At 39.5% G+C, this 26,626-nt stretch overlaps 1 protein-coding gene across 3 annotated transcripts in view; it reads left to right on the forward strand.

Moving 5' to 3' along the window:
* LOC133836329 (ABC transporter G family member 20) overlaps positions 1-26,626 on the forward strand; it is a 46,106-nt gene that overhangs the window by 8,244 nt on the left and 11,236 nt on the right. For all 3 annotated transcript variants that reach the window (XM_062266749.1, XM_062266750.1, XM_062266752.1), the window contains 4 exons: positions 7,073-7,317; positions 24,455-24,614; positions 24,921-25,183; positions 25,314-25,407. In XM_062266749.1, coding sequence (XP_062122733.1) covers positions 7,073-7,317; positions 24,455-24,614; positions 24,921-25,183; positions 25,314-25,407 — 762 coding nt within the window. The remainder of the gene's footprint in view (positions 1-7,072; positions 7,318-24,454; positions 24,615-24,920; positions 25,184-25,313; positions 25,408-26,626) is intronic.

A 26,626-nucleotide genomic window follows, 5' to 3' on the forward strand; every position in this document is an offset into this window, starting at 1 on the left:
GTTAAAGTTACATTTTCCATTGTCCAAAACTAACCTTAGACAATTTGCCATGCAATGTGCACGCAGGCTGGTTATATAGTTCCTTAGATAGATAAAAGCAAACACAATACATATGTATATACAATGCAAATTATTACTGGGATAGAGAGTTCAAGAATATAGTATCATATTGCATTTCAATACACATTTAAATTACATGTCATTTTGTAATAGATAAGCTGCAATCACAATTGCAATGATTGCTGACATCGTTGCAATTGTTTTCACAGATTTGTATACAGAGTGCACACATACACATGATAAAGCTATCTATATTCACTGTCAAGTTGAAGTAGCAAATAGTGATTTTAAAATGCTGCGATAAACACAAAACACTCGACCTCTGTGGGCTCTCGATTTATGACAGTTCGAATATAGGCAGCTTGATTAGCAGCTCGATTTCAGTAACCGGTTCTCTCAGTGACTAAGTGCAATAAAAGTTGTCAGTGTGTTTTTCCCCCCGTATAACCTTAGTATAAACTATTTACTTAGACGCACACTCACTCTTGAGGATGCACATTTCTTGCTCAATCTCTGTTTCTGTCACTTCTCAAGTTCTCAAGGGCCACGTTCAAAGTCAACCAACAATGTTGCATAAGCTGCATAATCATCTGATGTACAAGATGTGTTAATTATCATGCAGTTGCTAATTTCATCAGCTCAAAGTGCAACCCCAATCAGTCAAAAATAACAAACTGATCAAAGTTTTAACATATGTATGAAAGTTCAGACGTATGTGTAGGCCACTGAGTTACTCAAGTAATTAAATCTTTACAGACTATAATTACTGTCAAGACATTGAACGCGTCTGAGCTGCTGATCGCCTACAGTAAATTACAATGTCTAGAGAACACCTCGAAAGCAAATCAACTGCAACAAGGGGAACTTTCCGGAAAATAATCTGTAATATGCTCGTACTTGACAAAGTTCATGTGGGGGGCATTAGAGCATGACTTTGAAATTCATTGAATCTTTTCCGTAAATTTATTAAAACAATGATATTTTCAATTGATAATTATCAGACTCGCTATGCGATCAACATATGTTGGCTAAAAGCGTTTTGCACGAATGACCAAATTGTGATTATGTGTCAAATCGATAGCAGCGATGCCATTTTGCAGTTGACCAATTGAAATTGTAATGACGATTGCTTATGCAGCTGCAAACAAGAAATTTGAGTGCACAATTTTCAATTAACAGGCACCAGGCAACAAATACGCTGACTCAGTTCCAAAGAGGGTCGACGGGTCAGGAAATTGACGTCAGAATAGTGCAACGAATCGCAAATTGTACATGGTTAAAAAATATCCAGACACACTATTGATTAATTGTGTGTGTTGTGACAATTCAATTAGCATTTAAATATTTGTATAAATGTGAAAACTATGCAAATTACACGGCCAATCATTAATGTTAATCAATATATACTTGAGACTACGTTTTTTCGCCAAGTGTAGACTGGTCAGTAGCAATTCTGTATTTTCAGTTTTCAGTGCCAGCATTCGCAATCAGAAAATAACACGGAGAGTTAACAATGTTGCGCTAAAGCTCAAAACGCATAAAAGTATGCTACGTGTAATGAAAACGATATGGGTGTGTGCGAATGTGTGTGTGTGTGTGTGTGACTGGGGTCAACCAAGTGCGCTGGCTACATTGAAATGGCTTAATCAATATTGCTGCGCAAAATGTGGGCAAAATAGTGCAACGTTTAAAATCCCTCTCCTTACTTAAAAGCTTGCAATGTGAATAATCCTTTTATGCCACGTTTATGTTGCAAAAACGATGCGAAATTTATTCCACAAACGCTTACCCAAGTGCTTTATCACTCGCACAAAGCATTAACGATTATTTCGAATGCTATAAAAGAAAAGAAGTCTTGAAATGCGTTTAAGGTATGTAGACTTGAAGATGTAGAAATTCGTATCGTATTCTAGTAATTGGATCAATCAACTAGTTACTTCCCATGTCCAACACTTTTAATGATTTACTCCGCAGTCGAAAGAAATAGGCTGCTTGTCGGAGCTTCGATGATTATTAGTAACAAATGGCTTGTAATAATTGCGGTACTTACTCGTTGTTGGGAACAGAGATACTCACACTCATGTGAACAAAGGCAAAAAATAGGTTTCATTAAATACAAATGTGCTTTGGCAAACGAGCAGCCCACAGAGAAACAGCAGTAAGCGGAAGCAGCCAAAACCCAAAGCCCAAAACCCCAAACCCCAAAAATGGCAACAACAAATGATCTATGTATGTTCATTTGTCCGTCTGTGTGTTGTAAACAGAATGTGTTTGCTCCCAAAATGTTGTGGCTGCTGCTGCCGCTGCTGCTTGGGATATTGTTTGCTGAATTTTCGATTTATATTTTCCAAAAATTGTGAGCACATATCCAGAGGGCTCTTTTAAGAGTTTATTTAGTTCAGTTTATGAGCACAACATTTGTAATTGAAAACTCTAACAATTTGTTATTGCGTTATTTCGATTATCCAAAAAAATTGTGTATGTTAAACGCAATAATTGGGAACTTGCAAAGCTTTTGTTATGCGCAACATAATTTGCAACAAAAGTGCCTTTAAAAAGTGTGTTGGTGAGAGTTGCGGCATATTATTTGTATTTTTTTTATTTTTGCTAACTATTATGGCAAATCTTATATGTATGTAAATGAGTGTGTGCATGTGTGTGTGTGAGTATTTGTATGCGAATTTTGTGTAACTTGCCCATTACTAACACATGAGCGCATTTTTTGGCGTTGACCGGCAGCATTTTTGTTGTTAAATTTATTGAGCGTAAAATTTTGTGCAAATTTCTTCTCGTCTTTATTTTTTTTTTTGCTTTTTTGGCTAACGACAACTGCCCAAATGCAGGGCAAAAGAGAAAGAGAGACGCGTTTTGTGCTAAAATAAATATAAATATTTATTACTTTGGCGAAAAGTGACTTTTAGAAGTCCGAACTTAGAGATGGCTCTGGTTTTAGTTCTCGGCACATCAAATGCTTTTTATATGTAAATGAAGCAACTGAATCTAATTGAGTGTGTGTGTATGTGTGTGTAGAAGAGCCATTGACCCATTTCAAAAGTGCCCTAAACACTGGCCCGGCTCAAGCCAAGTTACTATAGTAATCAAATGATGCATTCAAGTAGCTAATGGCGCATAGATTGCAAAGAAAATTGCATTGCAGACCACTGAGCAGGTAATTGTAGATCCCCGAATTGGGAACGATAGAAAAACGATGTTAACAGCTTTCGATTGCTGCTGGAGTGAATTTATTTTAAATTAATAATTCATAAATCTTTATTTGAGCAATATTTATGGCCGTTTCGCTGCGAAGAGTTTGCATTAAACTTTTACAACTTGATTCGTATATTTAATGACAGTTTTTGATCTGCTCGCTGCGATTAGGTCATGATTAACATCGCTATGTGCACTAAATTTTGATGTGAACGATAAACATTTACTCTTGACACCATAAACAGGCGAAAGATCATATTCTTACATATAATATTTTTGCTATAAATATATATATTATGTGTGTATGTGAGTGTGTGTGTGGCACATCATATAAATGCAGTAAAGTAAAAGCTGTACAAATATGTGACTCGCATTGCAATACTCGTAAACAATGCCACAGACGCATTTCCAGATTCATACACTCTTTATAGTCTTATTTACCTGTCGCAGCGACAAGAACTCAACTTTTGCCCATAGACATCCTCGAGATATCGTTGATACAAAGGAAAAATACTACGGCCTGAGCTATCTGTATCCGTATCTGCGAGAGTGTGGGCACATTTAGTCATGTATCTCAATGGCTAGACAAACGCCAGGCACCAGATAATCATTTCATTTTATAACTTTTTTTTTATTTTCCGCCCACAAAAAGTAAGATAGAAAGAAAAGTGAGTGCTCCTTCTCGCTCTGTCTCTCTTTCGCTTCAGCTCAGCCTAGTTGTTGTTGTTACAGTTGTTGTGTGTTCGTTTTATTGCGGCGTTTATATTTGTTGGCAGGAAATACCTTTGTGTGCTCACATTCGATAGATACAATCGCAGCACGCAACAATTTGCACTTCTTTATGTTGCTGAACTTCAAACTTTCCATGAGTGTGACTGTGTGTGTGCGTGTGTTGATATCTGGGTTCGTGTGTGTTTTGTATTTTATTTATAAACATATTTTACTTTTCATGCATGTGCGCCGCTCCGTTGCCACGCCTCCCAATCTCCTTAGCATTTGCTTGTGTGATTTTATTTATTTCCGTTCTGCCTGCCTACACTTCTACCTGCCTGCCTGCCAAACTGCCAAGTTGGCACCTGTTCCATGTTCCGGCAACACGAAATACGACATTCCCTCTTCAAACGCAGCAAACGGATACAAATCTGTGTAGCCGATACACAGATACAGATACAACAGCGACTAAAGGCAATAGATACGTGGTGGAACGTAAAACTTTAAAAGATTTTCTCAAAACAAAACAAAATAGAAAAAAAATAAATACAACCTACATACAGATTGTTCACGTGTTGTTTGCTGCTTTATTACAATAAAAGATACTTTTGTCTGTTTAGATACACTCCCCAGTTGGCTAACACCTTTTGCCGTTTGAAAAATTATTGCACACAAGTTTTTTGTTGCTTTTGCAATTTGCAGGCACTCGAAAAGATTTCTACGTACGTGTTTCGGTTTGTTTGCTTAGCTTTGGCCAAGGTAGTTATCTCTCCAAGCCAATGTATGGAATTAGTTTTGTAGTTATTTGATTAAATTTGTGGTTCCTGTGTTGGCATGGTGTTGCCTGTTGTGCCCTCATTTCACTCAGCCCTCATTCAAGGCAATCAGGCTAGTTCTAAGGTCTTGCCGGCAAAAGATAAATAAAGTTTTAATTAGAGGCATTTGCAAGTGGACAACACCACAGGGGTTAGCACAGTGGAGGGAGGGGGAAGAAGGAGGAGAACTCAGTGGTTATTGTGTGAGTTGCATGTAAATTCAATTAAACATTTGTTGAAGCTGTAACAATGTAGAGTGCGGTTTACCACCGACTGTCTTCAAAATAAGTTAATTTATACAACATATCTGATTAATATCTGTTATTAACTATAATTTCACAAGCCAACGGAAACGGATGTTGATCATCTTTAATGTTACGAGTGTATTCAGTAACAAAATGACGTAATATTTCTTAGTCAATTACTACAAAGAAAATGGTTTATTGCGGAAATTAGGCTAATAAAAGAGCTCAACATTTTCAAATTAAGAGAAATTATTCATAACATTTGGATGTGGGATGTAGCCAATTCAATAAGTCACATGACGTATACGCAATATTTATAGCAAGCACAGTAAAGAGACGGAAAACTAATGAGATTTCCAATTTAATCATATGAATTCTTATCTCGTTGATAGTTCAATTATTGCAAAACGAGCAGGAAAGTTACAGAATCTTGTTGTTATCCAAGCTTTGTGTGGACAACAATAGTTTGCCCTGGCAGCTACTTACATGTTTAAACAATATTTCTTAATTGAAATGCTGCGGGGCAACTCTTGACTTGTGTAACCAGACACAGACAAAGAGAAGGACGGATTGAGTGCGAGTGAGTGGGATGGATAAATGAGGGGAAGTTGTAGAGAATGCTAGTAACCAGCTCAACATTTGCAATGACAGCATTTGGCCAGGCCATTGCTCATGAGCTTGCCCTAGCTCCCGCAAACACCACAATAGCCCTGGCCCTGGCCCTCTAACCCTGGCCTCGTACCAAGCCACTCTGTGCTCCACAGAGTGGAGAGAGAGAGAGAGAGAGCGACAGAGAGAGTGAGAGAGGACTGCGAAGCACTTCACCGTTCCACCTCTTGTGCTTACAATTTTGCCAGCGCTGCAAGCAAGCTGAGCAGAAATTAATTACATTGAAGTCATTTATCAAGAAAGTTTATTTCTTGCTGGCCCAGCTGCCCCTTCTCTCATCTCTCTTCAACCACCTCCACGCCCGAAAAATAAGGAGAGGCAAGCAAACCAAAAGCATAACAGAAGCAAACCTCGAACCCCAAGATGTCAGTTGTTGTTTACTTTGGGTTAGTTATTTGCCCGTTGTTATGCTTATTTTTATTTATTTGGCCAGCCCATTGTTAGTGAGAAGTAAATCAATAAATGAATCGCAGCTTAGGCCATTTTTTTTTTTTTTTGTGTTTGCTACTTTTAGTGTTTTGGGTTTTTTCCTCTTGTTTTTTGAGGTTTTGGGCAAAAATAATTGCAAAACTTTTTGGCGGCAATTGGCAAATTGTTTGCTGCATTTTCGATTAGCAAAATGTCAACTTGAAAATGAAAATAAAAGGAAAAATCAGTTGAGCATTTGCCGAAATCGCTATTAACCTCCCCCTGAACTAAAAACACTCTCGCCAGAAGAGAATTTGCTTGTCCAGTTTGTAGTAGCAACGGATGCGGATGCGGGTAGATGGCCATTTTGAAATTTCATTCATTTCAGTTCGCTACTACAGTAGAAAATTGGCAATAGCCAAAACAACTTTGAGCTGCCACTACATGACAGCAATATCCATCACGAGCTCAGTGCACTGGCCATGGCTTGGCTCGACTCTTGTATACAAAAATTGGTTTAATCAACTGTGAAACAACTGCACTAGCAGTAGTTTCACTAACACTAACACTACCATTGGCAAAAATAGCCACTATAAAAAGAACAACAAGAACAACATCAATCGAACAACAAGAGTGACAAGAGAACGCGGCAATCGTTAGAACTTTGCCCGGCACTAGACGCATATTGACAGCTATGGGTACTGACTGGGAGGATTGGTTTAGCTCGGGGTCTCCATTTAAGCCAACTGCTGCGTGGGTCACGTCACGCTAAAGTTATGTGTGTATATAAGCTATATATATACATACATATATCGATTCACTTTCCTTGTCAATGCACAACAGCAGCAGCCGCGACAACGACAACGACACCGAAATGTTTGCCAATTTTACTTTTATTTTCTTAGTTTTTTTTTTTCAATTTTCAAAGACACGTATTTGTATCGCTTCCATTTACAGCCAAATAACATGGACGTTGAAGCCGATGGAGTGCCACCAGCGGCGCCAGCTGCAGCTGCAACAACAGCCAACAGCGATCTAGACTTGGCCGCTCGACGACGACTCTTCATCTCACAGCCATCGACGCTGGCATCGCGTCGCCAACAGGCGGTCTGCGTGCGGCGCGCCCATAAGATGTACGGCGGCGGCAAGAATCCAAATATCGTGCTCGATGGCCTCAATATGACAGTGCCCAAGGGTTCCATGTAAGTACAAAGCACTAAAATACTTATTTAAAGAAGTTTCTTCAAATTAAATGTTTAAGGTGTGACACATAAATCAAATAATTAATGAGATTAGAGAATAACTTTTCGATTTTAGTTTTTAATTTTTATAAAATATCAAAGTGTCATTTTTTTATTAAAACTTGTTATGGAGATGACAGACAAGGTGCTAGTTGACTAAACTTTTTGCAGTTTATGGGAACGGAAATATCATTCGTTTTATTTGTTTCTCACATCTCCGTATACATAAGCAAATACAGTTTTGGCATTCGAAATGTTGCATCACATCTCCATGTCTGCAGTTTCCTAACAATGAGATGATTTCGATAAATAATGAAAACTCGGTTTTATCACAGCAAAATCAAAGGCACTCACCGAAACTCGCTTATGTAAATGGATGGGGATTTAGATTTGTTGGTAATTTGTGTGGGGGTAGAAAGCGGCAACGAAAATGGGTAACAAAATGGGCAACAGCTTGCACCATAAACTAAACTAAATGCAAATGCAGTTTGTGGTTTGTGGGTGGCTGACTGCTTGTGCGTATATGCGTGCGTGTGTCTGTGTGTGTGTGTGTTGGCTGTAAAATGTTATTGACCGCATTTAACAGTCGAATTGTTGTTGCTAAGCGAGGCAAATGAGGCGAAGATGAAGCCGACGAAGCAACGTCGACAAACGATAAGTGGGTCAATGTCAGCACTTGAAAAACTGCCAAATTAACATACACTTACATACACACACACACACACATGCAGCATGTGTGAGTATCTGTGTTAGTGTGACTTAACGAGAGACAGCATCCCAAAGCCAAAACCAGTTTTGTAGACAAGACACAAACCACAAACTTAGCTTGATACGTGCATTGGCGTTGCCAGATCGCAAACAGAAAAGCATGAATGAATTGAGCCCAACAATAAACACAACAGCATACACAAACATATTTACACACTTACATACATTCAGATAATAAACTTACCAAAGTTTTGACCATGAAATCGTCGAAGCGGCTGCCTTGAAGCGGGTGTTTGTTTTGGCCATTTAGTGAGATATTTCACACAACTTACAAGCTGACTGGCTGGCTGACAGATAGACTGACAGACAGACAGACAGACAGACAGACAGACAGCCAGACAGACAGAGAGAGAGACTCACGAGCTGACTGACACTTGAAAATCTGTGAAAAAAAATAAATACAAAAGTGTACAACAACAATAACAAAAGACATTCGTCGCGGACACTTGGAGAGTGTAAACCCAAAAAAACTTCAGGCCTCCGAACAGGCAGACAAACAAAGACCGCTAAAAAGGGAGAAGTAGGCGAATGAGCAGCAGCGCAACAAAAAATGAATGAAAGAAAGAAAGAAAATGAAAATACAAAATGAAAACGAAAAACTGTCAGCAACGCGTTAGTGTGAACAAGAAGATTTAGCACAAAATATGTTGGAACCCGCCCGTCTCTGCCGTCCTCATTGCGGCTCTCAGCTGGAGTTCGCCCCGAAGCTGACAGACGTCCCCTAAGCGAAGATTTGCGATTGTTGTTGTAAGCAGAATATAAACATGAAAATTGAGGAAAGTGTGCTCGAATAAAATATATGACGTAGGGTAGGAAATTTTGTATATTGTGGGAAATATTAATAGGCAAAGTAAGAGATCGATTTTAAAGACTAGAACTATTATCGGGAGCTAATGTATTTTACAATAGAAGAATGATCTAATTTAATTCCGATTTTCTACGCTTTTAAATAAAACACAATAATTGTGCCTTTTTTAATCAACAAATTTGTTATACCCTTCTGATAATGACTTTAGGGTATGCGCCAAAATGTTTGAGCCGCTTTTGTAGGCGCGTCTCGCTTCGCAATGTCTGTGTCTGAGTCTCCGTTGACTGACGTTTCTTGTGCTGTATTTGTTTTCATCATTGCTGGTAGGCTCCACTAGCCACAGCCGCGAGGGAGCAGCATCAACACAGCACCAACTCTGACTGCTGTCATTGCCGTTTGATGGCCGCCACAGTGATAAATAATTGTGTGTGTGTTGAATTATATTTTTTTCATTGTGCCACAGACACATTTATGTGATATATATGTATATACATATGAATATCGAGCGGCAGAAGAACAAGAGCATAGACAATGAGCACTTAGTAGAACAGAAGTGTTGTTCTGTGGTCGACCAACAAACTCGCAAATAAATCACGCCTGCCACGCATAAATAAAGTATGCAGAAAATTACGCGGTTTTTTGTCAGCACAAACCATGAAAAGTGGTGAAATTTATGGTCCAATCTCCACCCCATTCACTGCATTTGATTTGTTCGATTGAAAAGTCAGTTGGGCAGCGGTTTAATTGAATAACGACAATCGGTTAGCGCAGCTACCGAATGCAAATAAAAATATCAGAAGTGTTTTCCGCAAAAAGGAACAAATTGCGGCTAACGCGAATAAGTGGCAGGCGTCAAATGCACTCGAAAATATGAATGTTTGAGTCGAGGGCCCTTGACAAGCAGATATCCAATGTGGTAAAGGAAAATAGTATTTACGGCAATAAATAAATTGGGTATTTGGGTATTTGGTTTTTTCTTTCTACTGAATCCAGCTTATTTCTTTCGCTTTACTGCACTTGTTGTCCCATTTTAATTACCTCAAAAATAAATAGTAAATAGCTTGAGTGAACACAATCCCATTGAAAATGTTAGCCAAAAATCATTGCGGCTTTCCGTTTGGTATTTAAATTCGAATGTCGATGTCAAGTGTATCACTCGACTGTGTAATTTGATTATGATGACGCGAAGCAAAAGCAATTACTTAGTCCTTAAAGATGTAGGGCACACAGCTCAAGCTTGATTGCCGTTTAGTAATTAATTCAAGGATTCGCATCAACTATCCTTAATGACATACATACTGCACATAAAATACCAATTTCAAAATGCACTTGTCAAAATTGAAGACTAATACATAAGCATTTATATGCTGTGTGTGTGTATTTGTTTCCTGTCTAAATTTCATATTTCATATTTAATATTTAACTCTTGGTTTCCGGACTGCAGTGGCCACAACACCAAACATTTCGTTGAGCCATTCAAATAAAATGGACCACAAAATATATGACCACATAAGTACTTCATGGACTAGCAATTCATCTAGTCAGCTCAGCGAGCTAAATGCCATAGAATAAATACTCTGTCTCTGCCCTCAATTTAGTCAAACGAATTTATGTTGAAACTTAAAGTTGAAGTGTCTGGCTGGCAGTTGAGAAGAAAATTTATATCGTTTATTCATATTAATTTATTTACATTAATTTAAGTAAGAGCATTTAATCTTCGGACTTTCAGCTGTTGCTCCTCGTTCGTTGGCAGTTTCAATTGCTGTGCTCTTTTTACTTGTTGCTTGCTGCTGTTGCTGCTGCTGGTTGGTCTGCCTTGAAATGACAGTTGACCACAAATTGTAGGCTGGCCCCACATTGATTGTCCAGCAATTTACTGTGGTAATGACCTTTTCGACATGATTTACACACACAGACGAACTACCATTTTAAATTGAAATTGAAGTCCTTTTCGAAGAAACAGCAGATTAAACTCAGAATATGACAAACTGTCCAATTGCAGAGTCAATGAAATCAGTTTAGATTATTGATTGCAGTGAGAGTGCAGCAGTAAACGAAGAATGCTTCAACTATGTTATTATGCGTACTGCACTTAGTCTCAAAATGTTGTTGACTCTCAAATTGCGTCCGTCAGGTAATGTAATACCATGGCCATGGCCAACAAGAACAACGACAACAACAATAACAATGACCGCCCGTTGCTGCCATTATTTTGACATACGAGAGCGCTGAGAGGCGACCGGAACAAAGAAAAACACCGCGTGCTGAACCATTTTACACGCAGTTTGAAAAGGACGAGCCCCGTCTGGGGGCCCAGTTTGCCAGCTTGGCAATGTTCAGGGCGGTTCCATAGGTCCAGGTCCAAGGCATTACACACACACAATGATAGCGAATGAATGAGAGAGAGAGAGGGCAACATGGGCAGCAACATGAAGAAACATAATGGCTGCTTACAATTTGTGAACGAGCATAATGCGAACATTACATCCGCGCCATTGTTCTTGGCCTCCTTCGCCCTTCTCCCCTCCTCTGTTCATGTTCTGACACAATGGGGTAGAGTGAAGTGGAGTAGTAGTCGGGTGCTGTGGCGATGGCAGACGCAACACAGGGTGGCTAAATTAAATTAAAGCTGTTTAGGTGTAATTGGTCGTTGAGAGGGGTCACAAGAGGGGGCCTCCTTGCCTTGCCTCGCTTTGCCAGTCAGATGGCTTTGGCCAAGGGTTTCGAGTGGGTTTTCGGCCAAATGGCAGTGACCCTTTTTCGTCGGCTTTGGTCCTTATATATTGCAGCAACCATGAAAATGGCCAATTAATGGTGCATGAGTCAGGGTAAATTGAGCGCAGACACACACACATACACACTCAAACACATTCACGTGCACACAATAAACAGGCCATACAAGAGATTATAGAGTGTTCGCGCTGAAAGTCGGAGACGGAGCAACAATTTACCTCCTGCTGACCTGAGATTTTCAACACACACACACACTCGCCTCGTACTCGTTGATAGAGTTGCCTTTTAATGGACATGGAAATGGTTATTAAATGATTAAAGCTATAACAAATACTGTGGTCGACTAATGCTGCCGTAATTATTGGCTTAAGTCGAGCAATCAGATATTTTGCAGCTCTAACGTTAATTGTAACATTTCTGACATTTAGTTATTATTTTCCTTTCATTATTATTTTTTTTTTTTTGCATATTAATAACAGACACATTTCTATGAATAAAAACAGTCACTTTGTGTGTTATAAAGTGCAGCTATTAGAGATCTGTATGCTTTACAGTCGCCGACAAAAAGGGCACGATACTGAGAACTTTAGCAAAACAAATTATGGGTTATTAACTACACACATGCCAGACAAATGGGTTACAGCAACAATCACTTGATTGCCGGCCATTAATAAGAGACTTTACAGTGGTGCAAACTGATATGACGAATGACGTACTATTCCAGAGAAATTGCTACTTTCATTATGCATTTGCTATCAGTAAGACAGTTAAATGTAATTGAATGATACTATTCAAAGGTCGTTGGAATGTATTATATAAACAAAATCAATATAATATCTTATATCAATTTGTGTATTGAGCATTCAACCCATTGTAAGTAGTTGAGTCTATCCAAGCATATGAGTACAAAGATCTCTTACGTTCGCACTATTCCAATTGCCTGGTGCTCATTACGCACTAATGTGTGTGTGCGTGTGTGTGTGTGTGTGTGTGAGGAGTGTTTGTTAGTATGCTTATTAGTTGCAGTCACTTGAGTGTAGTATCAGCAATTAGATATGCGTACATTTGTATCTACTGATTGAAATGAAAACGAGAGAGAGAGAGAGACGAAGAGAAGTATGTTAATGCGATACAATGGTTCGATATATGTAGATATAGATATGTATGTATAGTAGAAATATCTGGCACGAGCACTCCGTAATTCATTGTACAATTGCACTTAACCGCAAGGCATGCTCGTAGTGTGTGAGTGTATTTATTTGAGGTCAACATCAAAAGCATTTGCCACTAATTACAGGGCTACAATAGCATACTGTATTCTATATATTACTAAAATATGCCATACGATTTGTTGTTGAGGTTATGCCTGCGCCAAATCAAAATACTCTCCGCGGGGGGGTGTCAACATTTGCTAGCAATAACTTCAGTTTCAAGTAAATCAATAATGTCGATTGTTGTTGCCAGGTTTGGTTGGTATTGGAACACCTTCGAATTAGTCTCATTTGCGTAAGTAAACTTGGCTTCGGGTGGTCTATAGCAATAATAACACTTACAGCTGCGAATGTATCTATAGCTATATCTGTATATGGATATCTGTATCTGTATGCCGCTGAAATTATAAAGCATTTTAGTGTTGACATGGCTCAGCAATTTGTTGTGATTACTCGACTCACTCTTTCGGTTTCTCATTCTCCTTCCCTTTCACGATTGTATCTCTCTCTCGTTCCATCTTGTTTACCACTAAATTATTGAGTGATTTTTAATGGCAGCTCATACGTCGCCCTGTTGGCTTATCAATCGATGCTCGACTGCCTCACTGACTGACTGACTGACTGACGGACGGAATGATTAGCCCTGCCCATATGCCATGTGCCTTATACGCATGGTTGGCTTTTCTACATACACAATGCGTGTGTAACTGCGATTTATACAATCCCCAACCTGACAGAGAAACAGAGAAACTGACTGACAGACAAACACTTTAACTGACAAAGGCGAAAACTATTGTTTACTCGCATGCTTGAGGCTCAAATGATTGCGGTCGATTTGTGTGAGCTGTTGGCACTCATAACTCTATGGTCTGTCAATCAATCGATCTATCAGCAGCTGGCATTGATATTTGTCACGGTACGCAGGTCATTTAAATCCTTAAATTGTGTAATTTTTTTGTTTACTCCACTGACGTCAAACCAATTAGAGCCGGAGTCGGGCCTAATTTTGGGTTAATAGTCAAAAGGCAAACAGAAACGTTGAGAGACCCGAATGAGCGTTCTATCCTTTTAAAAAGCGGAAATTAAAATCTTTATGGCAAATGATTAACCAATAAGACGAACGGAACTTACACAGACGACGAGCCCAAATGGCGTGAAAGTCTTAGACGTAGGCAAAGGAACAAAGTTACGAGTTGAAAAGGGAAATGGGACGAGGAAAAGAAGAGGGTAAAGTAAGTACTTTAGGGCCTGGGGCAGGAAGACGCATCAGCGGCCAACTGTTGTGGCATATAATTACCAAAGTGGCCCTTGGCTTAGCCATGCCGACAGTTGACAATTGGCAGTTGGCAGTCGGTAGTCGGTAGACAGGAGTCGGCAGTTGGGAACCGGAAGTTTAACAGCCGTTGCAATGGGCAGCTTATTAGCCAAATTAGGCTGCCTCGCGTTGGCGTCGGCGTTGGCATCGACAGCGACGCGGCGTCAAGAGTTTGTTTGCCCATTTCGACGAGGCCAATTGAAGCGTCAAGTGAGTGAGTGACGAACGGTACTGGGCCGCAACGAGTCTGTAATGAAAATCGATTAAAAATGGCATAGAACACCCTCCGACGCCGACTCTGGCTCCGACACCATCAGCAACAGCAACAGCAACCATCCGACACTTCCCTTCGCACATAATGGCAAATTAATTGTAAAGTGTGCGGCCATTTTGCTTTGCTTGTTGCCTTCGCAGCGGTCCGTTTGGGTTTTGGGGTTTGGTTTGGGCTGCACTTGTGCTCCATTTGAAGGATTGAAGGCAGCATAAAACAATAATTAATTGATTGAATGTAGTTGGAAATGGCCAACGCCGGAAGCCAAAAGCACCAGCAACCAAACGACCAACGACCAGCAACCAAATCATACCCAACGCAACGCAACCAGCAACCACACGCCCCTCAGTCAAGTGGCATAGAAAATTAGTTTGCCTAAGAAATGAATTTTCTATCGCAATCGTTTTGCCCTTACCCAGAGGGTATGATGATTTTCAATATCAATTGCAGCCCGTATATTCAAAAAGTAAACACACTTTGATGCTTTGATAAAATTTATAGAAGTAACGAAAAGTATTGCTGGCTTTTATTTATTACATTATTAAATGAGATCTGAGATTCAATTTGAAACAAAATCATGAGAAAGATTTAAAGTAATTACTGTGGGTCGCCAACAGAAAGTCGATCTGTTTGTAAAGCGCACGCTTGACGCGACTCGACTCGACGCGAAGAGATTTTACTTTAATTTGATTTCCATTGACTGTGCGACACTTTGAGAATATTGTTGAGAAATTTAACTCCTGGACGGAGTGAAGTCGTCGCCGTCGCAACTTGGCAATTACAAAAGCGGAATGTGAATTGAAATTCAAGCAGCAATTACCTAGATCGAAATGTGAGCAACAAAATGGGAGGTAAAGGGGTTGAACAAACTCTACTGTCCTGGCCAAGGACATTACGTGCCAGGGACGTTGACAGGCGGCTTTTGAGTGTTGGCCGCAATTAGGCGTCTAGGAATTCAATTTATTTTATAGTCAGTCATCGTCCAAGAGATGTCAAGTCAACGCTTCTATTTGTCTACGCCTTTGTTGAGCTATTTCAATTTTTAAATGATTGCATAATAGTATGCTGGTAGTTCCTTAGCTCTGCTTGCTGTTGATGCTGCTTCTGCTGTCATTGCTCTGATTTTGCGCTTAATTTGCTTAAGCTGCACTTCATTTTTAGCCAAGCCGCAGACATGTCCGCCCACATTGCGCTGGCTCGCGCATCTGTCAATGTTTATCCATGCTGGCAGTTTTTCCCTTTGCGGTCGCGCACTTAAAATCTTGTTAATTTGCAACGCAGCACATCAAACTGACAGCATGGCATATGTCAATGTGGCATGTTGCTCTGCACTGCATCTGCTTCTGTTCTCTGCTTTTCTACTGTTCTCTGCATTAAACGCGGGCAGTCTGTCTGTCTGTCTGTGTGTGTGTGTGTACGTTCATCATTCAAAGTGCGGCAGAGGCACTGCTGAAATTAACAATTACACACCGCAATGTGCAGTGTGAGAGGTCGGCGGTCAGAGGGGTTTTTTGCACCTTGCAGCCAACGGGCCAACGGGGCGGATGGATTGGGCTTATAAAAATAACTATGGCGCAGGGTATTACAGCGGAAACGGAAGTGCACATTAACTCTGCATGCTTGCATGTCAGCCAATGCCACCGGTGCTGGTGTGCGTGTGCATGTGTGAGTGTGTTTGTAAGGTGTGTATGTGCTGGTAAGTGTGTCCGCAATTAGCAGCGCATATGTGTGAGCCTGTGTGTGTGTGTGTGTAAGCATTTTCCTACAGCTGTGTGAGTAATTAAAATGGAGTATGCGCGTTTAATAAGTTAAGCGCTGCAGCACTCAAACACACACACACACCCATATATGCGAACCCTCATCACACACACACATACAGATGCAAGTCGCAAGGCAGCTGCTGAGTTTCCGCTCCTGCTGCGACATTGTTTTTACTGATTTTCCTGCCCTAACTTTTATTATTCATTCATTCTACTATGCAATATTTAATACTCTACAAATGAATTCAAGTCTTAAGTAAATTGACTTTATTTCTAAGGAAAAAAAAGTTTAAATGAATATTTAATATCGTTGTGTTTTTTTTTAAATTTTTAATGAAAATTTATTATAATTTCTTCTGAATGAATTTCAAAATTCATTGTTTTAACTCAGCATTCATTTGTTAGTTTACAAGTTAGCCAAAATTAGCTAGAAGCCTTTTGCATTTTGGAATATACTTTAATTAATTAGAGCTTTTTATGTATCTTGTATCTTATACTGTGGCATTTTTAATGCAGAAATGCCTGCCAAACCCACAAGGTGCACAATGCAGCCAATTGGCTCGTTTATTTGTGCACAGCATAATGTGGCCACAATAAGCACACACCACGCTTCTACACTCATATGGAATGGCAGCCGTGACTACTGTGCAGTTACCCCCATCTGACTACAAACATCAAGTGCCTTGCGGCATTTTGGTTGACCTTTGTTGCATGCGGCGTATGCGCAACATCCGCTAGAAAAAAAAAACCGATTTTCCCCCACATGAATCAGGTGAAAATGTGAAAAGAGGTCTCTAAAAGGGAATTAAATTAGCTATTAAAATATAGTTGGTAGCATATTTATTTATTGCCGCATTGCCAAAGGCAATTTGGCCTTGGCGTTAGCCAACCCATTAGGGTTTGCTTTCACTTTGTAGAAATTCTAATTAAAATTAGATAATGCGCATTAAATAAATTTAAATTAAATTCGTATTTATTTAGCTGCATTTTTGCTAGCACACAAAAACTTCTCATTCCAGGCTCTTCAACTTTTGCTCTTTTATTTGGCCAAAAAACAAAATGTCAGCCATTGCGCTAAATTGTTAATTGCATTGAAAATGCGCATTTGCAAGTTTGGTCCCAGATCCAACAGACACACAGACACACACACACACGCTCACATGCGATGTGATCTAATGCGATGCGATAAATTTGAACAAATTTGTAAAACGGCAACGGGAAATGTGTTTTTGGATTTGCAATCAGGCAACGAGCTTGCGTGCAATGGGCAACAGTTTAGCAACAGCATCAGCAACAACAACAATTTAGACATCAAAATACTGTAATTGACATATGGCATAGTAGATTCTATATCTACTTATGTACACTCTCGATATCTGTAGCTATGCGAGTGCAATGCAAATTGCATCTCAGCTGATTGTCGTGATTTCATTTGGCCTGTAAACAAGTCAAAACAATGGCAACATACACTGTGATTTTACTTTTTTGTATTGTTTAAATAACATTTTGCATTATATTTACATTCAATGACAAAATATTTGCATTGACTCGGCCACGGCCAAACACACAGCAGAGAGAGATTCAATCGCGATTCGCATGAAACCGTATCAAAAACTTGTAATTAAGTGGGTTGTGCCTATGAATAAGCATTTACAAATATGTATTTTAATACGTACATGAACTGCCAGAATGCTAATAAGCTTGAAAATATTACACACAACAGTTATTATTATCCATTATAAATATCCCAATGCTCGAAGGGTAGAATATCGATAATCAGGCAACAATCTAAGGTTAAATTAGTTTGCAATTATCTACAGGGTATATAGCAGTCATAAAATGCAAATTTATTGAATTTAACATATGCACAAATTATACAAACCGTTTTTTTATAATAGTTCAATTTAATCGTGTGTATCGCTTTATATGTCACAAAGTACATAAAAAACAAATGCTTTTTTTAACGCTAGTATTTCTTTTGGTTATTAAATATTCAAACTGTGCAACATTTTTAAATTTATAAATTACTCATTGCATTTGTGTTTGACTTTAAAGACTGCGGCATCAATAAACAAATAGACGACGAGGCGGGGGTTAAAAGCCATCGTCACTCTGTGGTAGGTTAAGCTGCGCTAAGAGTGGAAAAACTCGCCATTTCAACAATTTTTTGATTTGTTTGCACATTTTAACTGCTGACTTTTCATCGTGTACATGCTTCGACTACGGCTTCAATAATACATATACTAACTGGCTATGTATTTATTTACAATTCGCGTGTCCAAACTTTCAAGTGAATGCGCATGCAATAGTGTGAGTGTGAGTGTGTATGTTTGCTTTGGTATACTTGAAATTAATGCTGTCCTTGAATTTCTCATAAACTGCCAATTCAACGAAAAGTTTGTGACAACGACAACAACAACAAGAAGACTGGCGGAAACAGAAACAAACACAAACAAACAGATGCCGAACACAAAGTTGAACTAAAGTTCATTTGGCCAGCTGAGCTTGGCAACTTCTTTTAAAAAGCATCTTAATCAGCAGTAAATTCTGAACTAATCAGTGCTTCCATTGTCTAGCGCCATCACTGATCCCTCCCCCCTTTCCCTATCAATCGTACTTCCATTCTGTGCACACTCTATTAAAGTGCCAACTCACATATTTGTAACACGCGCATTAACGTGTTCCGTGTCCGGCCAGCATATTGACCATGGCCAACTTATTGCAACATAATTACACGTTGCGAACGTTGCAGTGCATAATAAATTTGGACAACGGGGCGAATGAGCAATGTGCTTATTAGAGATGAGCACGGTTCTATCAAGCATTGAACGTGATTGAGTAGAATTAATACAAAAAATATATTTTATAAATATATTAGAAAACCAATAATACTTATCGTCACTTCAAAAGTTTGCTTTTCTATCCTCATTCGTTAAAGCGTCTTAGAAACACTTGTCATAATTGGATACCGAAACATTTACGCACTTGTCGATATCTGCGATGTGTTCATCTCTAAGCGCAATGACGATAGTTGTCTTCTCGAGTATTTTCGCCCGCTGTCTGCATTGGCGCATTGAACTTTGTTTTAATTATGCCAGAAGACATCAGACAGACGCTGGGGTGCATTGGACATGGACATTGTTTGCGCTTGGCTTGCGTTGCTTCAGTAGCTTCGGCCAGGGTCCTTAGCTTAATAAATTGCAATTGTTTGCCAGCTAACTTTGCACCCACGCCCCCAATTTAGCCCAGTTTCGTTTCGTTTCGATTCGTTGCGTTTGTTCCCTTGCTGAGGCTGTAGATTTTGTAATTGGTTTTGGCTTTTGCACACTGCATTTGACAAAAATAAAAACGAAAAGTATACTCTAGTCGAAAGTTTAGCATAATACACAGGGAGTCGAAGCAAACAAAGTTTTCCAAACATTCAGTCGCAGAATAGATTTTTGTATGTGCGGTTAACGAAGCAAATAGAAAAATTCACCATTGAAAATTACATTTGCTTTTTTTTTTCTTTTGCTTGATTTTTATTCACATCCCGCAACTGAACTCAAATATTGACCCAAAAGTTTAATAAACGTAGTAATTGCAGTCGACGCGCTAGACAGACAGAAGGCCGGTGTTTTTAAAAATTTTCGCCCAAACTCAATTCTCAATTTTTTTGTTTGTTGTGTTTGTGAATTTTTTAGCTGGCAAAAACATTGGGGGGAAAGTGGCATTACGCAAACTTAATTAAAGGCCATACAGTCTGACACAAAAGCAAGACAAGCATTTAAATATTACAGTGCACTGTCAAAACAATGCACAACTGAACTCTTGAGCGGAACAAAAGCAGCCTGAACTGTACTGAACTGCACTGAACGTGTGTGTGCCAACAAAATTGTTTAAATTATGGCAAATAACGATACACATGCACTTTGCATGCCACTGATACTGATATCCTCCGGAACGACAGAACGACAGTTAGAAAAACAAACAGACAGAATGAGAGTTGGACAGATCCACGAACAAATATACAAACTGTCAGTGAAATGAACATATTTGTTATGTATGTTTTGAATGAGTATATGACTGGTTATACTCTCTGCCAGAGATTAGAACTTTATAATAAACGGATAGAGTCTGCTTTTGGCTAGATATAGTTTGGCTCTTTATCATTTAAAGGACTTTTGTGTAAGCTTGATTATATATAGACGATTAATAAAGAGCATTCAGTATTCAACACTACAGAGAGAGATAACGCTTCGTTTTGCAGTCCAACTGACCGCAAGTGAAATACGCTGACTGCAGACCAACAACAATACACCAAAACTTACGAATGATAAGTGAGCATTTTTTTTGCCTCAGATGAAATTGTTTAAATAATTTATAAGTAAAAGCTGCAAAATGAAATCAGACAGATGCTGCTTGCTGATGCTATGGCAACTGTTTGGCCAGCCTGCTTAGTCTGCTCTGCTGTGTGAAAAACCAAAATCCTAGTCATTGTTATGGCTCAAGTTGGGTCAAAAGTGTTGTGTGTATATTATATGGTCCGGCACGTACTACAACTGTAAGTAGAACTTTAACTATAACTGCACTGCCAGTCATACTTCATAACTTTTCTCTCGCTCTCTTCTCTCTGTCTCTATTATGCTTTGTTTTGCTTTTGTGTGGGTCAGAATTTAATTATTAGCATACGTAGTGGGAGTAACGTTGCCAGCTGAGTTTTATGTGTTTCATTGTCCTCTGTGCTCACATTGCGTATGCGTAATGCGTGCGCTGTTCTGTGTCTAATTGAAAAAATATGAAGACTGCGCCATGTGGAGCAATTGTTTTGACGGACAAGTCATGAGGTCGTATAAAACAACATCTGCTGCCTGACTGCAAAAATATTGAATGCACATTTGTATCATAAATCATGCAATATTTCTGTCATTTACTTATTGACTTATGCAACAATGTGCAGAACTCAGCTTAGCCTCAAGCATTCAGTATGCTAAACTTTAATCCCCAGCACTTTGACTTTTGCATTCTTGAGTCACTTCTCTGGAACACTTGACGACTCGTAATGGATGCTGAGTGAGCAATGAGTTGCTAGCTGTGTGAGTTGTGTGAGCTTGAGCGTCTGACGGCACTGACGGGACTCGAGCTCTTGTCTATAACAAAAGTTTATCGTTTAATTAGACAACTAACTACTTGGGGAGTCAGTAAGTCATTCAGACTTCGAGCTGGTCGTTATTGCCAGGAATGCTCTTAATTTTCCATGGAAAACTACAAAGTAAGCTTGTTAATTAAATACGCATTACCGCGCCTGTAATTGCCTGCGATGTGCTGCTGCTTAGCAATAACAAACAACATCAACAACAGGCAGCAAAACACTGCGAGAAGCAACAACAACATCAATTTGTTGAATTCACTTGCAAAGTTGTTGTATTTTCTTTTTCCTGGGCGCATGTTGCAGTCGATGAAAAATGGCAGAAAAATAAGCAAAAATTAAATTTAATTATTCTCTGACACTTTTGACCTCTGACTAACAGACAGACAGAGAATGGAGTAAACCACGAAAGAGATAAGCTGAAGAAAAGAATAATTGAAAATCCGATGGATGCACACTTAATGACAAATGTCGCACAGTAAATCACATTTAATTAGTGGACATTTCAGTTGCAACTTTGACTGCAGCTGCAACATTGAGGCAACGGATGGTGGCATGCCACAAACTAATTCAGCTGTACAACATCATCAATCACTGCGGCAAAAATAAGTTGGCCAAGTGCTCAAAGAATGCATCAAGCTTAGCACAAAAAAGGTTAATGGATGAAAAAATCAACTTGGTCGCTCGTTCGCCATTTGATGTTACATTGTTTGTTGTTTACCGTTCGTTAGCGGCAAAAGGGCGACAGCGTTTGGGTTAAATTATGCACAGGCCCCGAACCAAATTGTGGGTAATTTGTGACTTCACAATGTGCTTTTTTTTGCTGCAGTGCCATTCATGCATTTGTTTTTCTTTTCACAAAGTAAATTTATACAAAAACTGTGTGTGGCAATATGAGGTTGCATGTCTAATGTTGTAAGCCAGCAGGTAACACAATTTAGCACAGGAACACGGAAATAAAGATAAGTTTTTCAATGCGAACAATTATGGAAATTTAATAAGAGAGCAAATGTAATTGAAAAATTATTAAATATTGAAAAATTGTAACTATTAAATTTAGATTATTCTAATCCATATACTTTTTTATTCTTATATAAAAGCACTGTATTTGAATAAAATTGTTTGTGATTAACTCTATCAATTTCCTAATATCTACACTCTTATCTTAATTAGAAATAAAAACCCAACAATTGTGTAAATTTAATGTTAGAGAAAAAATTTAAAAATATTATTAAATATTGAAAAGAAAATATATTAAGATAAAATAAAGATTATTATTTTTATAACAAAGCATTGCATTTAAATTACGCAAGCCTCTCTATAATAAACTCTTCGTATCTTCTAATCTCTTTATTCTCATCTCGTTTATTAATCACAACAATTATGTTAATTTAATTGGAAACAAAATATTGTCAAATTGAAGAGCATTGAACTTTTTTAAATATTAATTTGAGACTCTGAAAACAGTTTTGTTTTTATAAACTTTCTATTAATGGCTTCTCCCATTACATTCATTTCGTAGCACTGCATTTTATTAATTTGCCTCACGCTATAATATTCCCTTCTATTTCTATAGCCCCAATTATCAACTCGCTACTAGTTATCACAAAGAAACTGCTAGATTTTCATCCCTACTCAAATTTCAAGCCATTTGCTTGAGAGTTGCAAAACTCTTTATGCCAGCAAAAAGTGTTTTTCCAACTTTATTTACGCACTTCTCTTAGCTCTTAAATTTTCACACTTTAATCATATCTGTGCTTATTGTTTTACCTGATGTTGTTGTTCGTGTTAACGTTGCTGCTGCTGCTCTTACTGTTGCTGCTGTTGTTCTTGTTTTCGGTTTTTAGCCTGAAGCTGGCCAGCGAAAGAGTTGCGCTCTTATTTATCCCTTTGGCGCTCAGTTTGGCTTATTCAAGTGTGGCTTTTTCATGTGCACACTGCGGAGTCACTTTGACCTGCATGTTATTCATGGCTAAGCACACACATGCACATCCCTAGCACACACACATCCAAACACATACCATCGTGTACCCAATCCCAACTGCAGAGCAAACAATTTTCTAAACTTGCGCGATGCGCATATAGTGAAATGAAGGCGTTGGACTGTTCGAGAGGATCCAAGTGGGAGGAGATGGGCGCTGGGTTAGATAGTTGAAGTGGGGCTTGGCTGTAAGTGAGGGGCTTGTGGATTGCAGCGCGCTAAGCTGTGCTAAACATTCCCTAAATATATTTTGCAACAGCTCCTCAACTCACACACATACGTGAGATAAGCGGCGCACATAGCTGGCAGGACAACGGCAAGGACATGCTGCGATGCGATGCGAGAAGTGTGCATCGCTTCGCTGCAATGAAACTTTTTTGCACCTGAATATTTTTCCGAAACTATTCACTGTTGATTTTTCACCTGATGCTTTTCATAGAGCTTCCCTATATAACCCTTCCATGTGCCTATGCATGTGTGTGTTGCATGCAAGTGCTTAAAATATTTGTCTGCCTGGCTGCCTGACTCCCTGCTATGCAGTGGCATGCCCTGGCAGCCTGTCCGAATGTCTGGCTTGCCACAGAACGCTTCGCTTTATATGCGACTCAAGTTGCACAGTTGCAGTGCCGCAGCTTTGGCCGGCTGTGGCATCAAGTGCATCCACTGGCCACTGCCTGGCAATCTGGCAATTACCAAATGCGCTTTAAGAGCATCTCAATGAGATGCCTTTTGCCTAAGGACTTGCACATAGCAAGAACATTCATAAGTAATTACTGCGAATATATCTCACATACAATTTCATTGCCATGCTTAATTATTTAAATAAGCTACGGGAGCTCTTAAAGTGAAAGCAAGTGCATGCTCACATGGAATTTTAAATTAAATTCAGCAGTGAATTCACAACCCTAAACAAACTTTAATTAGCAATATAACTTTAGAAATGAATAAGGTAAAATTTGAATATGTTTGGCCCAATTCTTGGACTGAACCGCTCCTGTGGAGTTCTCACATGACTGTCTGTCTGTGTATATGTGGCCTTATCTATATGCATTTTATTATATAAGCCTTGGTCTTAAGTTCAACCAACTTACCGCTCTCCTTTCCTCTCTTCTCTGTGCTGCAGTTACGGTCTCCTTGGTGCCTCGGGCTGTGGCAAGACCACGCTGCTCAGCTGCATCGTTGGACGACGGCGTCTCAATTCGGGCGAGATTTGGGTGCTTGGCGGACGGCCGGGGTCACGTGGTTCCGGTGTGCCAGGTCCGCGAATTGGCTACATGCCACAGGTGAGTTGTCGTCTCTTCTCTCTCAAAGGCTCAACGGCAGCTGGTTGAATTTTTCATGTGGTTTTTATTGTTCTGCCACAGTTGGCATTGCTGCTCGTAACTAAATTAAATAAATGCAATAAAATGTTAAAAGCAAACAGTGCCTGATGGCCGAAAAAAACTGAAATAAAGAACAAAAATGAAGAAAACATGAGAAAAACATAAAGTTTTAAATAAAAGTTTTAATTTCGAGCAAAGCGAAATAATATGCTCTCAGTTGAAATTTCAATTTGCATTCCCAGTTCTCTAACATAATTCTATTTGCAGGAGATAGCACTTTATGGCGAGTTCACAATGCGCGAAACTTTAATCTACTTTGGCCTGATTGCTGAAATGTCGCGCGGCGACATCGAGGATCGCACCGAATTCCTACTCAAATTGCTCAATTTGCCAAATGGCTCGAAGTTCGTCAAGAATTTGAGCGGCGGCCAACAGCGCAGAATGAGCCTGGCCGTGGCACTGCTACACGAGCCCGAGCTTCTCATATTGGATGAGCCGACGGTGGGCGTGGATCCGGTGCTGCGTCAGAGGTGCGTATAGAATTCCAAAAACGAACAAAGAGCATTAGTTAAAGCTTTCAACTTAAAGCTGAAGCTTTTTAGCAGTTCATGAGCATTACGAAATTAATGTGCGCTGATTAACTCTTTATGCCTTTTGCAGCATTTGGGATCATCTGGTGGAAATCACGAAAAATGGTCACACAACTGTGATAATCACAACGCATTACATCGATGAATGTGCCCAGGCGCATATGGTAAGTTCTCACATAATTTGCTTGTGAAACGAACGGAGGGGGAAATTGTGTGTGGCAGGGAACACAAGTGTCAATGGCTTTTTGGCGCCCACGCATTGTTTGCCCGCTTGATTTATAGTCACGGCTTGCACGTCTATTTGTAATATGCGGCGTATGAGCAATATTATGCGCTTCTCCTTCTCAAACGGTGAAAGGTGAAAGCTCAGCTGTCGAGGGAGTCGACCATAAGTCTCTGCGGCGCAACGGCGCTTATCAGCTCAAGCTCAAGTGTACGCTGTCAACACGCGGCGCTAAGTGCTTCCTTCTGAAGAGTAGGGGGAGATGGCATGGCAAATTTGTATCCTGCGCGAGCTGCAACAAATCTGTGTCCTCTCTCTTCCTTGGAAAAAAAACTATAATATTACTGACTCTGCTTGTTCATCTGTTCATCTGTCTGTCTCTGTTGACCCATGGCCATGGCACGATTTACGAGGCATTTCCGAGCGAGACACATTGCAAAATTTACTCCAGATTTATTTATGTTGGCAATGCGAGGCGTAATAATCACCATAGGAGCGAAAGAGAGCGAACAACTGTATGTGCAAGAGGAGTTGGGGGTTTGGTCATTTGCTGCCCCTACCCCAAATGTGTGGGTCAGACAATGAACTGTGAGAGCAGCAGAAATATGAAAAACAGAAAAACACAACAAAAACAAAAAGAAAAACGAAAAAAAAGAAGCATGGAAAATACAGAAATAAAGCGTGACAAAGCGCACAAAGCAAATGCCCGTCACAATGGACACTTAGATAGACAGATATATAGATAGATAGACCGACAGATACCCATGCGACACGCACAGGATATGCACACACATACACGAATACACTTGCACGTACATATACATAAACACTTTCGCACTCACACGCACACGTAAAACAAACAAATCCCTACACACCGACACGCACTTATGCTGGTCAGGTCCGAAACGGAAGTTGGGAGAAAACGAGTCGGTGGCAGCAACAACAATGAAAGATAAAAAGATTGATGCAGAAAAGAAAGCATTAAAGAGGTAGCAGGAGTTCCCCTCGAGTAGGCAAACAGAACGACCACCGAATACCCTACTATCAAATCAAAATGATTGATAGGCAAACGATTTATAACATTGCGAAACCGGGATTTGCTTAGGTCCTTATCAAAACCTAAATGTGTCCAGCGGGGCTGTTGGACAATCTTTGCTTTA

This window comes from Drosophila sulfurigaster, chromosome 2R (genome assembly GCF_023558435.1).
Source record: "Drosophila sulfurigaster albostrigata strain 15112-1811.04 chromosome 2R, ASM2355843v2, whole genome shotgun sequence".
Classification (NCBI taxonomy): domain Eukaryota; kingdom Metazoa; phylum Arthropoda; class Insecta; order Diptera; family Drosophilidae; genus Drosophila; species Drosophila sulfurigaster.